Source organism: Haliaeetus albicilla, chromosome 18 (genome assembly GCF_947461875.1).
Source record: "Haliaeetus albicilla chromosome 18, bHalAlb1.1, whole genome shotgun sequence".
Lineage (NCBI taxonomy): Eukaryota > Metazoa > Chordata > Aves > Accipitriformes > Accipitridae > Haliaeetus > Haliaeetus albicilla.
This window is the reverse complement of record NC_091500.1, coordinates 7,815,876-7,832,243: the sequence shown is the minus strand read 5'-3', so window position 1 is coordinate 7,832,243 and position 16,368 is coordinate 7,815,876. Positions and strand designations below refer to the sequence as shown.

The following is a 16,368-nucleotide window of genomic DNA, read 5'->3' as shown; positions in this document are numbered from 1 at the left end:
TGTATTCAGTTCCAGAGCACTGCTCCCAAGCTTCCTGTTTGACTAGACCTCACCCCTGTGTAAATCAGCCAGCAGTGACAAATAAGGGTCTTTCTTAAAAAATGCTATGGAATTAGGATGGGAAATATGCCTTTATGTCACAGTTTGATCCAAGGGCTTTAAAAATACAGTTCCCTTTCAGAAACACAATTTCAAATGTTCTCCTGTCTTAGAGCTGGAAGGTCAGAGTTAAGTGATGGAACCCGTTTACAAGTCAGTTGTGGTGCCACAAAGACAATAAAAAAAAAATTCAACTATTTTGACTCAGCCAACTTTTAATTAGGCTTATATATCATTCTTTACACAAGAACAATGACCTTGAACAATTAACTGCTACTTGTAGGTTTACTGTCCTATTCAGAAATTGTATACCCTCTTTGTGGCCATTTCATATATAACATCTGTGTGTGTGTGTGTGTGTGTGTGTGTGTACGAGCGTGTTAAAAGGTTTACCATGAACTGAAAAAACAGGCTTAGCTGTCCAACTGGGAGGAGAAGCCTGGCAAAGTCACGTTACCTCACAGGAGAAAAGCCCGAGCTATAGTTACACATAGGGCAACTCAGGTCAGGGCAATACCTTGCAAATCTGTAGTAATCAACTGCGTGTCAGAGCCCTGAAAAAACACTTAACTTTTTAAAGAAGCAACTGACTGCCAAAACCACCAAGGAAATAAAGAAAGCTTATCAAGCTGTTGCTGTGCAAATATAACCTAGCACCTTATTTTCAGGCACGTATAGTAAGAGAAAAACTTATGCTTTCAATTTCTCTGTCTCTCCCTCTGACAAAAAAGTAACTCTGTGTCTGATAAAAAAGCCAGAGTGGGATCAAACCTGCCTGCCCAGAGCTGTTGGCTCCGAAAGGCTATTGAACCTCTGGAGTAAGGAGGCATTGTTTTTACAGAACATTTCTCAGGAAGCAATCATACCTACAGGCTCTTGGAACTGCTGGTGAGGAACTGTGTACCCCAAGTCACAAGAAAGCATTCTTCTCCTAAAACAAATGTTCACGCTTACCATCGGGTGAGAACTGATCCCTGTCAAACATGGTGATACACAGGACATCCTGATACAGATCCTTTATGAAGAACTGGCAGTTGAAGTTCCACTTGGGGTTCAAGGTGTCCTGCAGGGTCCTTGTAGTGTAGCTCTGAGAGCCCATGCTGATTTCACAATATGGGTTGCTCTTCCCTAAAGACAGAACAAGCAGTGAAACACCTCTGCAGTGCAGAAGCCTCCCTCCCCGTCTGGAGGCTGCTTGGCCACACATCGATGCTGCTGTCCAGAAGATGTGGGTGAGGCAATCCCTATATCCTAGAGCAGCACAAAGCTGGTTCTTTGCTCAGTCCTCTGAAGCTAAATAATGGTGAATTCATTCAGAAGCTGTAGCTGAAACCACAATGCTTCCCAATTCACCAAACTCCTCTCAGCAAACGTCACAGGAATAAAAGTGATTCGACACTATTTCCTTCACTTACCATTGGGCTTACAGGCTTTTAGTTCTGTTGCTTCAATCACATGCACCATCAAGCGTCCTATTCCCGAGGTTTTCTGTGAGCGAGCTGTGAACAAAGAAGTCAGAAATAAATGGATTGGTTGCAACCGTAAAAACTGGCAATAGATCTGACGAGGGAGATCCTACATAGACACTGTGGCATCCTCCAGAAAAGGCCCTGCCCATGTGTCCACATGGATGAGAGGGAAATACAGAACTCGGTAGGTACCTTGATAAGCCTTTTCACGTTTCTTCTTCTCAGTTTCGATGTACTGCTCTGATGCTGCTTTGATTTTCTGGACCCAGGCAGTACTGCAAAGAGCAATCCCTATAGTCAGGGTCATACCACAGGCAGGAAATTCTTCAGTATCAGTGACTCTGCCCCAATCTCTTTTGCCATTCCCCCCCCCCGCCACTGGGTTTCAGAGGCATCACGAATCGAGTTAGTTCAAGGACTTAAAGCAATGGAGTTTTTGGATTTAATCTTATGCCCCATTTCCACATCAGCCTGAATAAATGAAAGTGGAGCTGCTGTTTTATTAAGGACTGCTGGGTCACGTTAAAGACCAACCAGGACTGGGGAAGAATCCTACGGGATGCTGGACTTTGCAGCCCCAAACTATTCTTCTACACAACTGTAACATTGAGCAGCAGCAGACGTGACTGGATTCCACTGCAAGAGCTGCCATGCAAGCATCACAAAACCAGAGAAAACTTGTAATTCAAATGAGAGTCAAATGAGTTTATTTCCTGACCAAGAGACTAAGCCCTGTTCTTGAACTCAGAGACCCCCATGTCTGCTCACTGGAAACACAGCCTACAGCCAGGATCAACAAGATTAAGCTCAGATCTGCATTTTCACTACTCACCGCTCATTAATGTTGTCAGTTTTAAGCGTGTAAACTCTGTCAATGTGTGATATGTGGAAAACTGGCTCATCACTTGAAGGGTCTGTGGGCAATTTCACTAGGACTTCATTAAGGAAAACAGGCTGAAAGAAAAGCAAACATCACTGTGGCAGCATCACCCTGACAATAAGCGGAAACTCTACAAGGATGTTTAAATACATTGCTTTACTGTAGGGAAAATCAAAGTCGTAGGACACAGGACGAACAATCAGATCACCATGTAAAGGATGTGAGAAAGGACTGAGAGAAAAACTACTCTGGTGATACACCCCATTCTGCCTTCCTAGATGAAGAGCTTTGTGAAAGGGGCAGGACTGCATAAGCACAGCTACAGTGTGGAGCTTGGAAACCCTGGGAATCTCTCAGGTTCCCTGCCGGAAAGCAGCCCTGATACTTAAACTTACCCAACTCCAGAATCTTGAGAACACACACTGTGTGGACACAGAGACTGAAGTTTTGCACCTCTTACTGTTTTCTAAAGGACAGGTATTTTCTTGTGGATGCAGGAACTTGTGCAAAATTAAGTCAAGGCTCCTGCTTCTGAACATCCCACTCAGCTGCTCAGGCACGATGCTATTTCTGCCCTTTCACTCCAGAGTGGACAGAAGTGTTTATTAAACCAAGACACAGAAGCCTGTCCTTTTCCGGGGACTAAGCCAGCGGCACTCGTGCATGTTGGCTGCCAGTACGTGCCCATATGACAGCAAACGATCAGACGGGGCCAGGCAGCTAACCCCAGCAGGGAGAACGGCATTCCTCATCAAAAGCCATGTCCCACTGTATCAACATGACCACGGGGCACCTTGATTCACTCACCATTTTGTACATTTTGAACTGTGAGTTGGATTTGGGGCTGAAGAGTTTATCGGAGCCAGAAGATACAAACTGTTTAACCATGTAGGTGAGCAGGAGGAAGTCATTGAAAAGGAAGCCGTACAGCTCCTTATTGCTCTTGGCCTTGTACAGCTTGCCACTGTGCAGGAGTTTCCGTGGTCCCAAGCAGTTTGTCAGGGAGTTGAACACAGGTTGCTAGGAGAAACAAAACTTATTAGCAGCAGCAAGTTAACGCGGACATCAGTTCCTGCTCCTTTTCACAGTGGGGATTGCTAAAACTACTTAAAAAGCTCTTCTGTTTTGTTTAATGAATTTAGTTACAAATGAAGAGAAGGGAAACTGTTTTATGATCTGCCGTGGTATCAGCACTGCTCCCAACTTAAAGTAGATCTAAGCTTCACCAACAACACACGCAGGGGTCTGACTAAGATGAAGGTGTTTAACTCGTGGCCACTTTTCTGTTTTCCAGAAGTTGTGTTTAAGAAGAGCCTGCAGAGTCTGCAGCCAGGTCATCTCTTATGGGTGCACGATTAGGTGATGGAAATAGGACAGACCTTCTGGGCCTGTCAAACCCTGGTTCCTTACACAGCCAATGGAGAACTGTCACAACACCTCGTTTTGAAGGCTGTCCTGAAAGGTACAGGAGCCTGAACCCCCCATATCTTTGAGGATCTGACACTGAGGGCTTCTGTGCCCTTTCTGCATGAAGGAAAACCCTGGGAAACACACACTAAGTGAAATTCCACATAGTAACACCTGACTTAGCCCAGTGGCAGCACAAGCAGAACTTCAGAGATAGTTACTTCTGTTTGTTTAATGGTTTAAATGGTATCAGTTTTAAGCTGATAAATCAAGATTTTTCCACTGCCAAAATCATGAAAAAAACAAGGGTTCATCACATGATGGCTGTGAGCAGAATTTAATAAAAGCTTCTTTGCCAAGAGCTCAGCAGTGGATCACATTCCAAGAATGGATGTGAGCAAGGACTCCCATTCCCTCCCCCAGCCTTTCTGAAATGACTCGGAAAAGCCTCCGCCGTACAGCGTATCAATGCAGCTACCTCAGCAAGACCTTCGCACTGGACGTGGGACTGTATCCATTCCAGCCTGTCCGAGTTCTCCTTCTCACGGACCCCTTCGTTAACTTGAGAGCACAGCTCCTCCGCACGCTCCAAGGCCAGCTTGAGGTTACTGTGATCAGGGTGATTTTCTGGAGTGTTCTCTAGAATCTGGTACGGATCAAAAAGGGAACAAAATGAGATAAAAACAGAGGTAAGCACAGGTACTGCTCCACACTCTCAGAGAAATCCCCATAAAGGGACAAGGCTTTTTTTTGCTTTTGCTACTGAGAGCAAACTCAAAAGCATTCACCTACAAAACCTCACTTAGGATACTCACACTCTTTATGAGCAGAGGGTAGCGGGTTATTCTTTGCATAGGTTTCAGGAGGAAACTGGAGAGGGGCATTCCTTTGCAGCGAGGGTCCAAGGCAAGTTTCTGTGGTGCAACCCAGAGATTTAACAGAGACATTGCATTACTCATCAAGAAACAGCTGCCTCACCGCACTGAAAACTGAAAACTGTCTGATCAGATTCATTTTTCCAGGCATTCCAAGAAATGTTAGATTTTTTTGGTAAACAAACAATACTTGTATCTAGAACAAACAGGAAAGCCGGTGCTGTCATTGTACCCAGACGCTTTGCCAGCATAAGCCACAGGATCATTGTTCACGCAGAATCCTTACATTCAAAACCGTTCCAGCTTTTATTTTGACATTACAGGCTCCACTCAGGTTGAAAAAAACAAAGCACTGAAAGAAACAAATGCCTGATGTCAACAGTTCTGGCATTTCTCCTTTCATGGCCTCAAAGCCATCACATCAGCTGCAGTATGGCAGCAATTCCTTATTTATTCACAGTGTGCCTGCCTGTGATGCTCTCGCCACACCTCTGGCCCTGGCTGCAACCCCACTGCTCAGACACACTGCACACCCCACAGAATTCCAAGCGCGTTCAGAACAACAGCTTTTTTATTTACACTCCACAGACTCTTACCCCTTCTGACAGCATGAATTTTTGGGAAGGTGCAGACACCAGCACCGTAGCTTTGTGAGGTTAGCGTTACACTGAGGTGGGAAATAGAGTAATAAATTAGCTAGAGAGAAAGACAGGTATATAAATAAAAAGCACACACAGTGTTAACCATGGTCATCATATAAATACACCTTGGAAGGTTCTTAGCTATTTTTGCAAGATTTTACTCTTCTGGGTTATCTAGTCGATCTGGTTAGACGGGCTCCTGTCGTTGAGGAAAGAAGGCGGCACAAAAGCTACTGAATAAGGTACCTTTAAGTAGTCTTTGAAATCAGCATCTTCATCAGTTTTCTGCTGCAGCAACGAAGCTCCGTTAAGCTGGCAGCTGCAGAACCGAATGTAGGCCTGCATGTGAGAGAGCTCTGCTGCTAAGATGTCCCCAATCATCTGCACGGGCATTTTTTCTCCTCCTGTTTTCTTACGCACTCGCAAGGCTCTGAAGAGGAAAGAAATCACCATTCAACTTTGCTGCCAAGTCTGCGAGGCCTAAATCAAGATCCTTACAACATCCATCCCGGAAAGGACGCAAGTCTGCGAGGTGAATTCTCTTTACAAAGCACGGGGGCTTCCAGGCGGCTCAGGGTCCAGCCTGAACCCCCAGGAAGTCACCAGCACAGCACGCTGCGCTCAACCATCTGCCTGATGGGGTCTGTGGGACTGAGACTCTCCTTTGAGGTTTGTGGGACAATCGGCATCAATCTCTACATTCAGTCAGCATCCCATTTCAATGAATTATTAGCCATTTTGTCTCTCCAAAGTTTACTTTTAGAGAATAGAAGGTTGCTTTGCAGAAAACTGGGAAGAACGCCTCCTGTGCACGTGCTTTTGTGTAGGCTCCATTTCTAAGGTAGTACAGCAAATGTGCATCTGTTCTTGCTGTTTATTCGCCCCCTCTCTTTTGCAACAACTCCTTCTTTGTGAGGTAGTCTGAATGCATTTAGCTGTTCTGAATGCACACATGCACAGGAAATAATGAGCAAGGACAGAAATATTTACTGTAAAACCAGAAAACTTGCTGGGGAAAGGAACAAAAGAATAAAGATGAAGAGGAAAACATAAAAATGCAAGTAAGTACTCACTTCAGTAACTTTGTATTTGACATGATGAGTTCCTTCCAGTTAACAAAGATCAGCCCCATTTCTCCTTCTGTGAGACAGCCTGAATCAGCCATCGGTTTTTGGAAAACCTGCAGTCAAAAGATCAGAAAGGTGAGCAATTCTTGAAACAAAAGCAGCTCAGCCTCTTGTTCAGCTTAGCAGCGATTTTGCTTTTTTTGAATGCTCAGTGTCCAATTTCTTAGAAGCTAAAAGCAATTCCTTATGAGCACTTGTGACAGCTGTCACTATTTTTCCTAAGCACGTGACCTCATTCCGACACCAGCATTGCCATTTGCAAAGCAGGGGCAAGCACTGGGACCTGCAGGCTGACCGTTCAGCAGAAGAGCATTCCCATGATTTCAGAGTCAATTGCTACACAAATTACACTTACGCATCACACCTGTCCCCATACCCAGAGCACTCACAGTCAACCTGTGTGCAGAGCTCCAGCTTTTCAGGGGCTCTCAGCACAAGACCTCTGGAGAGCAGAATACCTGTGTAACTCAGTCTATTTAACATCTTTAACACTTGATCACACAGTTGTTTTATAGAGAGGTCAAGTCAGACGCCCAAGACCACCTAATGCTGGCCAGTTCCTGCCCTGCCTGGTGAGGTGGTCTTGCTTCCAGAAATAAAATTGGAGACAAAGGCAGATGATAAACTTTTATGGTGCTTATACAGCTTCTGTCATGAGCCTGTGCAGCTTTGCCAGACAGCCCAGCCCAGCCCATCATCTTTACACTGAGCCCAAACACTTCAGAACAGGATTTGGAAAATTGGAAAGTCCTTTAAGACGATGGCTTTCACAACGTGATGTTTCTGCCTGGTGGACAACCACATAACATTCACTAGAAAAGGAGGTGCTCACACACCTTTCTTCCTCTAGCATTTCACAATTCGTAAGAATCCCTTTATCATTATTCAGTAGGACAGAGGTGTTCTCCAAATGCATTTTCATATCCAAGACATCTCACCTCTAAGACGAGCTGAAGATCGTCCATATACCTTTCTTCTGTCTGAATGAGTTCATGAATGTAGCCCTGCCTTTTCCTTTCCATCGGTTGCATAGTGTCAAGGCTTTGGAGATCAGCACACCCTACAAGAAGTAAGCCAGTAGTTTAGATTCCACTCAGGCTATCAGATTTGATGAATTAACAAAATTGCACCAACATACACCAGCCCACGGTTCAGACCATACACACGGTGGTGTCCACAGCAGCAGCAGGTTTCAAAATTGAGTGATGTAGAGGTCAATCCCCTCCCCACTTCATGCCATTTTTTAGTCTGTCACCTTTTTATTTCTTCGAGCATCCCTTCTTCTTGTATTGTGATGCAGAATAAGAATTCCTGACTTCCTGCCACTCCATTTGTCTCATGGTTTTTCTCATCTCTTCTCCTTTTCTGCCATACTGTTTCAAAATTGTGATTTTCTCTCACCTTATGCAATGTCTTTTGTGAGATGAAGTCATCTAAAATGTGTCTGGTTCTGACTTAGGACATTGCACCTTTAATCTCCACCACATTTCTAAAGTACTCTGCCTTGTTTATTAATTTATGATGCAAACCACCAGTACAAATTTGTAAAGTTATAATGCATAATGTTATGGTTGCGTGATTTGGCAGTTGCACAACTTTTTTTGTCATTTAGAAACAAAATGAGCCTGAAATATGTTGAATTATTTTTATGCATCAAGTGTGAATAATCAAAATCATGCACAGGAACATACAGACAGTCAATGACATGAACCCCAAGTTTTCTGTAATACCACGCAGACCCTACAGCTTCACACTGCTTTTTCTCTACTGTATACATGTTAGTAAGCATGACAACATTTGAAATTTAGTAACTGAATCGAAAACTGGTAAAAACAAAGTGGTGAATATTTTTAGATGAGTAAAGGAGAGCATACAAAGTCAAACTCTGATCCCTATGTTCACATGCTAGCAGAGTACTGCAAAGTAGCAGGGTGGGGGAAAATAAAAAGAGAAACAATTACAGAGCGTTTGAGAACATGCAGCTATCGCTTGATGTGACGGCATCAGATTTTAAAACAATGTGAACTGTAGATTTTGCAGAATAGCAGGAAGGACATCGCAGGGCCTCATTTAGATCCGACATTTCCAGAGGAACGATACTTTCTGGAAGTTTACAGGTGTGGAAGGCAGCGTGACCTACAGCACGAAGGGCTGCGTCTCCCTTGTCACCCTAACACATCTAGGACACTAGAATGTGACTTTATTCTATTCACTGCCAACGTATAGATCTGTTTATGGGAAGGCTGCTCTAAATAATGAAACTAAAATGAGTTGGTATTAAATTTGAGGGGAAAAAACAACAAGAAACACTAAACATTTCGCTAAACTTGATGTGACAGTGGCCTAATGGAAACCTCCCAGGCTTGTGCGCTTCCTGCTGCACAAGCATCAAGCTGCTCTGAAGGAGCAGCAACCTTCAGCTAAAAAGGAACACTTGTCAAATGAACTTTTATGATACCATTCGAAGTATTTTACTAGGGAAACCCTTTGAACAACACAAAGAAGTATAACAGTAAATGCAATAGCTAGGTTTAAATCAGGACTTTTCAGTTCTGATTTGTACCCCTAAGGAGGATCACAGATCTAAAGCTTTCTGATAAGATTTGAAAAAATGCCACTTTTTATGAAGACATCTGGGATTGCAGCTCTTTTGATTGTGCAGAATGCTGCTTCTGGCCTTAGTTATTCCCAAAGTTACAATCAGGCCAAAATCAGATGAGTAAAAGGAGTAAAGTTACAGATCAAAGCAATTCCTATGAAGTTTGGTATCTCAATCCATCAAAATGGACTGTGGCCAATATATGCTACTTCTGGATTCTAGCATCATTCTTTAGTCTGTACAGGACTGAGTTTAAGCCCACCTGGTTCCTAAGACATGAAATTTTAGGATAATCAAGGGCTTGTACAGTAACCAGACTTTATTTCTCAGATTTGGAAGTCTCAGCTTTGACCACATGGTTCTTTTCTACTGCAAGGTATGCTCCTGCAACAAGAGCATGGATGGACTGAAGCTCCTGTTGCTGTTTGTTTGTATCACAGCTGTTAGAACAACCCACATGCTCGATTTGTGTCTCTCTCATGCCATCTACTTAAAGTTGAAGCAAACACTGGAAGGAAAACAGGCCTGTTTATGTGCACCTAAAACAGACTTGGTTTATAAGCTCATTATCAGATACAAAAATGCAGTTAAATTAACTGGCTCCTGCACTAAGCTTTTATTTGGACTGTCGGCCTTTGGGATGAATGGACGAGTGCTATTTTATATTTAAATAAGCACTAGCGAAACCACTCCAAATTTTGATGGGTCTGATGATACTGGCATAAAAACACAGTATGCAATCCTCACATCTGATTTTAGAGGGTGAATTCAGACATTTGGATCTGAAGGGAAGATAGGCGAACGAGACAGAGAATAAAACAACCTACCTAGTGCGTTTGCCAATGTTTTTCGAAAGTGGCCACAGCAACCCATGGGCTCGCTGGTATGCAAAGGGTGGACCTGCATCTCTACCCATTCTCCTCCCACATTCCTGTTCCCTCCTTTCCTTGCATCAATTCTGGCACTTATCTGACTCCCAGCTCACACCCTGGCAGCAAATGAATCCCAAGAGGGAAAAAGAAAACAGTAGTTTTCTGCTAGTTTAGCAGCCAGGAATGTGCGTGGAAGCAGTAAAACTGCCTTTTTTGGCAGCAGAAAGCTGTTGGTTTGGCTTCTGTCTTGTGAAGCTGCATCCCAAGCTCCCCATATGGCTAATGAAAAGCAGTGAGATTTTTGGGAGAGCCTGCAGAGGGGAATCTCAGCTGTCCACAGTGGGGGCTCACCTCCCTCTGGTGACTAGAGAAGAGGTTTACATCACCTTTGCAGGGCAAGCCAGCCCATTCAGACAATCTGGGGCATGATCTGCCTAGCTCCCTCCCAAAACCAACGTATAACGGAGCAAGCAGTGGGTGTCTGCTACCCTTGAAACTTAGGGCACGGCAAGAGAGCGATGCCTACTACAACTGTGGTACCTTTTGTGATAAATCCTGGTCTCCAAGACAAGGAAGTAGCTGTCTTGCAGGGGCAAGGTAAAACAAGCTGGAGAGTTTATAAACAGGAAATCCCAGTCTCTAAAGTTGTGTTTAAAATTATACCTCCCTCTCCAAATATACCTGAACAAGAAATACTTTCTCCCTACTAACATAACTAACCTTGCATGAAAAGCTACTGAGTTTCACAGTCAAAAGATGTTCTCCTCTGCAGAAAATTCAAATGTTTGAAAAACATGGGGTGCTGGGGGAGAAAACCTTTCCAATTACTGACATATTTTGGATTTGAGTACATTCAAGGGGAGGAATGACACTTTCTGAAGAGAAGAATTCCTCCAGTGAAAGAAAGATGAATGAGACCTAATACCATCTCAAAAAAAAAAAAAAAAATCCATTTTTTTCTTTATTAAAAAAGAGGGAGTGAATTAAAATTCCTCACTTAAAAGCCAATTCTAGAGAATTCAGGTAAAAAACAGGTGGATAAAAGGCTTTCAAAGATGGTCAGATCTGCTTGGACATTGAGTGTTTTGTCCCCTTCCCCAATGAACTTCCCCACTCAACGAACAATGAAAAAACCTATTAAAAATGACAGCTCTGGAAAGACATCTTAAGCCTCAAACATGAGCTCAGGCACTTGCCCTGAAGGATCTATCTACACCAGAGGCATCACCGCTTTGGGTCACCAGTGAAGACTATTTAGGGATAGAGGTGGCCTATATAAACTGCATTTGTATGGAAACAGCTTGGTTTGTTCAGGGCTGTGGGGTGGTTGGGTTTGTGGTTTGTGGTTTTTTTGGGGGGGGGTGGGGGAGTTGGTTGTGTTGTTTGGGTCTTTTAAAATTTTTTTTTCTTTCTTTAGCTCAAGCCAGTTAATATGGCTGGAAAAAGCAGGTAAGAGAGGGGTTTTTTGCCTGTATTAGCCTGCCTCTATTTTCCCAGGCTACCATAGAAAGACTACATCTCACCTTAAGTACCATGGGCTGGCATTAAAATAGTCCCTTTACTACAGCCAGAGAACAGACTGATGGTATCATGGGACATCACCCGTAGCCATTTTACAATCTCTGCTGGCGCACATAAGGCTAATTCACTTGCAATGAACCCCTGTCACTGCCTGTAGCTATCAGCAGCCTCTTGTACCTACTGAAACCTGTGAAAAGAACTAATCTAAGAAATTTGCCACTGCGGAAAGGTTGGTTTCCATCAGGCGCTGGGAAACATAATAAAAACTTTCATCCGATCTCCCCTAATCAGTAAATATAGTATACTCTCTTTGCTACAACAGAAGAAATTTATGATTCAATTTTCAAGAAGTAAAAGCAAAATTAAGTCACTCCATCACAGAGCCAAGTAACTTAATGCTCATACCAAGCTATTCAGATGGGAAAAAATCCTCCCCAAATGGACAAAAAAAACCACAACAGACAAACTAGATCCTTTTACGTGTCCCTTTAATAAAATACATTTGCATAGTTATCTTACAACTTTGTTGAAAACCAAAGATGAACAATTGCCTCATGCTAAGCACAGCCTGCGTTTGCATGTCTTAACAATCATCCCCAAACATGAATACTCTAGCTTGAAAAGAACAACAAAAGAGATTTTAAGGCAGCACACACCATTACGTAGCAGTTTTACTAGTTCATTACATTAAAGTAGTATGACCCTGTAGCAGCTCCCAACACTACTACAGGCCAAGGTCTGCCAGCATTCCTACGAGCAGACTTATTTACAGGTGTTTTCAACCCGACTCAAGAAAAATCACACAGGGATACAATCTGACAGAGCATCAAGATGGCATAAATATTCAGTGACTGGTAAGAGACGTTTCAATTATTAGCGTGTGAGTTTTTTGATGGAGCTTTATGCCTTCTGCACTCCTAACTGTAACACTATTAACACTGACATTAAGATAGCGCTTTGTATGCTTTCACAGCCCTTCACCATCACTGACGACTCGCGCACCCCAGCCCTGCAACCGGGTCTTGGTGGTGGCACAAGACTTTCCTGCACGGATCCAACCGCTGGATCAGGAACTCAGCTCTGTAAACTAAGCTTTTGTAAAACTACACTTTTGTAGGTTGTTAGTCCATTATGCAAACTAGACAGTTAAAAAATTAGGAGGCATTTCAGTACCTGTTCTTGTGCATTTACAGCATCGTTTACATTCTTACCCCCAATTACACCATGGCCCCTATTCTCTGCTGGCCTACAGGAACAACATTAAGCAAGTATTATGCTGCAGGCAACATCATATTTTGCTTTCCTGGTTGGCTTCAGTTTTAACTGATAACCTTGTGTGGCTCTGAGCAACATTTAGACTCTCAGTTCTTGACTGGGGACCATCAGTTCAACAAAACCCCTCTGTTTTCCACCTTGTCCTTAGTTCCAAAGCCAACCTTTTTCATCCAAATAAGGGATGTATACTTCACCACTAGTTTTACTTGGCTGGCTGGGACGACAGCTGAACTCAGCTCTATGGACTTGTATCCACAAGAGAGTGGATTGCACACAACCAGAAAAAAAGTAACATTTTTGAAAGAAAAAGTCTGATTTAAGCCCAGCGTCTATTAGCTACACCTCTTCATTGATACAGAACATTATTTTTAAATAATCTTGCCTTAAATACATCCTCGGCATAGTCTCTCCCACTGATGATCTGATGCATGTATTCAATTCTTTCTGCACCAGTGTGCAATAGGAGAGCAGAGCTCTCAGGTGATTGTGCTTGAGCTGTGTTAGGCAGACCTTTGCAGTAGAGATAAATAAAGAAGGCAGGGACTACATCTCTTTCAATCAGCATTATTAAGGTGTATGATTATCTTTGTTATTACAGTTAGAGAATTTGAGGCATACTCAGGTAATACTGAAACATGAAAAGGTAACTGTGAAAGCCCAAAATGCTTCATTCCAATACTCATCAGTTCAAAATGAGGGGCAGCTGTTTCAATAATTATCAATGCTCAACTACATACCCAATGATAGGGCCACTTGTGTGAAACTCTACCTAATACTACCCTCATCTCCAATTGTATCAGTTAAAAAAATGGGTAGAATGCCAATTGTTTTTGGAAAATGCCATGTAACTATTTCCTAGAACATCCTAGATAGGATGTGAAGTTGGTTTTAGTTTTTCAAAGACAATTAGTAGCAATTTGGCATTCAAAGAAAACTGTCATTGAACATTGGGAAGTCAATTTGGCTCAAATCCCACAGGTTAACAGTGCCTTTTAGAAACGGGATAATTTATAAGAGAAATTATTAGACTACAGTAAGTGACTGCTCAATGCCACTGGTGTAGCACAACACACTTGCACCTGTATTAAACAGGCTTTCAAAGTCAGAAATTGAGAGAAGGCAATTCAGGGTGATTAGCAGATTTTAGTAGAAATACTTAAAATGTAGTTTCATAAGGAAATCAAGTCAGCTAGAATACTTGAGGAAATATCTAGCACATTACTTGCCTACAATAACATGATTTCATTCTATAACAAAATATTGGTTTCGACAAAATACATCCAGAATAAAAACCCATTTGTAGTTTTATGTAGGCACATTGCTGTAGTCCGTATTGCACAAAAGATATCTCTCTGAACTAAAGGGCACATATACATTATTTGATCAAGTATATTAAATACATAACATAGAAGTTTTGGAGAAAGGCTTTTTAATCTCTGCAATTGGACTAACCTTTTCCTGATAGTACCTTCACAACATTCATATATATATATGTATATAGTAAACAAGCAGTGTTTTGTAAACATTTCTGATTGCATAAGTGAGCTTTGCTGTTTCATAACCAACTTCAGGAAACCAACTAAATTAAATACCATGTCTACTAGATCTCTCCTCTTGTTACAAGAGCACAGTACTATTTAATTAGACAAGCAGTCCGCTATTAAATTAATCCTTTTATTTAAAGGGGTATCAGGGTTATAGTCCTGAAGTCCTGGTCTCTCCTTCCCTCCCCCCAAACTAATAAAATGTGGGCGCCTTTACTGCACCATACTGCTGACATGCCATAACTGTACCTTTAAGGACCACTTTTGAGCTGAGGAGTATAGTTCCATTTCTAAACCCAAATGCTCTGCCTTCAGCTCCAGGTGTCTGTTAGTGTTTCTTTTCTGGCAACGTATCTTTCTTGAGGTTACCCATGTATTAGGCTGCAGCTTTCAGACAGTACTTACTTTAAGTCACTGCAGACGGTAGCCAGATAAAAACACTGTTCAGTACCATTAACTATTTAATGAAGAAAAGGGGCAGGGAAAGGGTCTAGTAGCACAGAGGCTGTATAAGTACTTACTGCAGTAGCTAGTACATGTTTGCCGTTTGCTAAAACTGAAAGCAAATACAAATTATTGGAATAAAGTATTTAAAGGAAGGAAGGTTGTTTAGGGATAGGCTATATCGAGCCAAAACAACCTGAATTCCTGCTATAGTACTACTGTGAAGGGAGAAAAAAATTAAAATATCCTCCACTCTATGCTTAATAGTTCTTTGCCCTGTTAAAAAGGGTATTAAAAGGCTGGATGGACTGCGCCAGATCTAAATCTTAGATCTTGTAGCATGTTTGTAATCACAGTGACTATCAGCAGCAGAGACAGGTAGGGTTTTGTTTCCTGGATGAGCCTTGTAGGCTGCCAATTTTAAGAGCTCAATATATAAGAGATTACATCAAGTCCATTAGAACAGTAATCAGCGAACATTTTAATTCTGCAAAGTATGTACATTACAACATTAAAATAACACAACTGCCCATTCAAAACAGCTCAGATAAACTGTGCAAATAGTGGGTCTTTGTGTGTCTGCAATCCCACCATGCAAACGATAACTTGATATGCATGCTAATGATCTACGATTATCAATACCAAAGAAAAATACTAAAGGAAACAAGAATGAACAGCAGTGAAAGCCACACAAAGACCCACTATCCTTTCTGCTTTTACAAATCAACTGTAACTGTAGATTATAAGAAAACCCACAAAAAACTAATTTCTTGACTGGATCTAATGTTCAAACGAAGCAAAAGGATTGTGTCAGAGATACGTGAGCAGGGCTGGCCACCCTGCCTCCACGCTACAGTCAAACTTGGATAGTGGGTCTCTGAGGTGCTTTCACACTGGAAGACAACATTGGGTCCTAAAAAAAAAACAAAAAAAAATGAAGGATAAAATGAACATAAATTTGAAGAGTGAAACATATGAGTTCTATGGACAAAGACAGAACAACACCAAAAAGATCAGAAAGGAATGACTAACATTCAACTTTCTGAAAACAGACATCATAAGCTTCTACTCTTACAATTTCATATTTATAAACACACACAGTTTTAAGTACTTGTGACCAGCCATCACTGACTCTGAAAAACACTTGCAGCTGATTCACTTGAAGAAAGTTTCTTCCCAAGGAAGACTTCTGTTATGTAGACTCAACAACACAAGGTGAAGCCCTAGCGTTTTTTTAAAGGCAATGGCAAAATTCCCTGAGATTTCAACAAAGCCAGGATTTCTCCTGAGAAACTTGTAATGAGACATTAGAAAATCAGATAAAAACTAAACTTGTAAAGAAAAGCCTCATTGGAATTTATTCATATTGGCACATAAAAATTAACATGTCTGACTGTGCAAAGCCTGAAAGAAATGAAAACCTTGTCTCTAGTAATATGTGTCCATGAAGTAGCATGTACCACATCACTCAATATACCCATCAGAAACCAAGGTCTACACAGTCTAGAAGAGGCACTGCGAAGTCAGGTTAAAGGCAGATATATGACGTGGGCTTCAGCTGCACACACCTTGTGGGCAATCCAGAGACTATTCGGATTTCAACCTGGAAGCTTTA

At 42.0% G+C, this 16,368-nt stretch overlaps 1 protein-coding gene across 5 annotated transcripts in view; it reads right to left on the bottom strand.

Moving 5' to 3' along the window:
• ITSN2 (intersectin 2) overlaps positions 1-16,368 on the bottom strand; it is an 86,570-nt gene that overhangs the window by 1,571 nt on the left and 68,631 nt on the right. For 4 of the 5 annotated variants that reach the window (XM_069805670.1, XM_069805674.1, XM_069805672.1 and 1 more), the window contains 10 exons: positions 7,437-7,558; positions 6,445-6,551; positions 5,618-5,801; positions 4,671-4,769; positions 4,334-4,501; positions 3,256-3,468; positions 2,401-2,522; positions 1,761-1,843; positions 1,515-1,598; positions 1,054-1,227 (listed from right to left, as the gene is read on the bottom strand). In XM_069805670.1, coding sequence (XP_069661771.1) covers positions 1,054-1,227; positions 1,515-1,598; positions 1,761-1,843; positions 2,401-2,522; positions 3,256-3,468; positions 4,334-4,501; positions 4,671-4,769; positions 5,618-5,801; positions 6,445-6,551; positions 7,437-7,558 — 1,356 coding nt within the window. Of the gene's footprint in view, positions 1-1,053; positions 1,228-1,514; positions 1,599-1,760; positions 1,844-2,400; positions 2,523-3,255; positions 3,469-4,333; positions 4,502-4,670; positions 4,770-5,617; positions 5,802-6,444; positions 6,552-7,436; positions 7,559-11,961; positions 15,667-16,368 lie in introns of those variants that run through there. The other variant, XM_069805675.1, reaches the window with a different exon arrangement.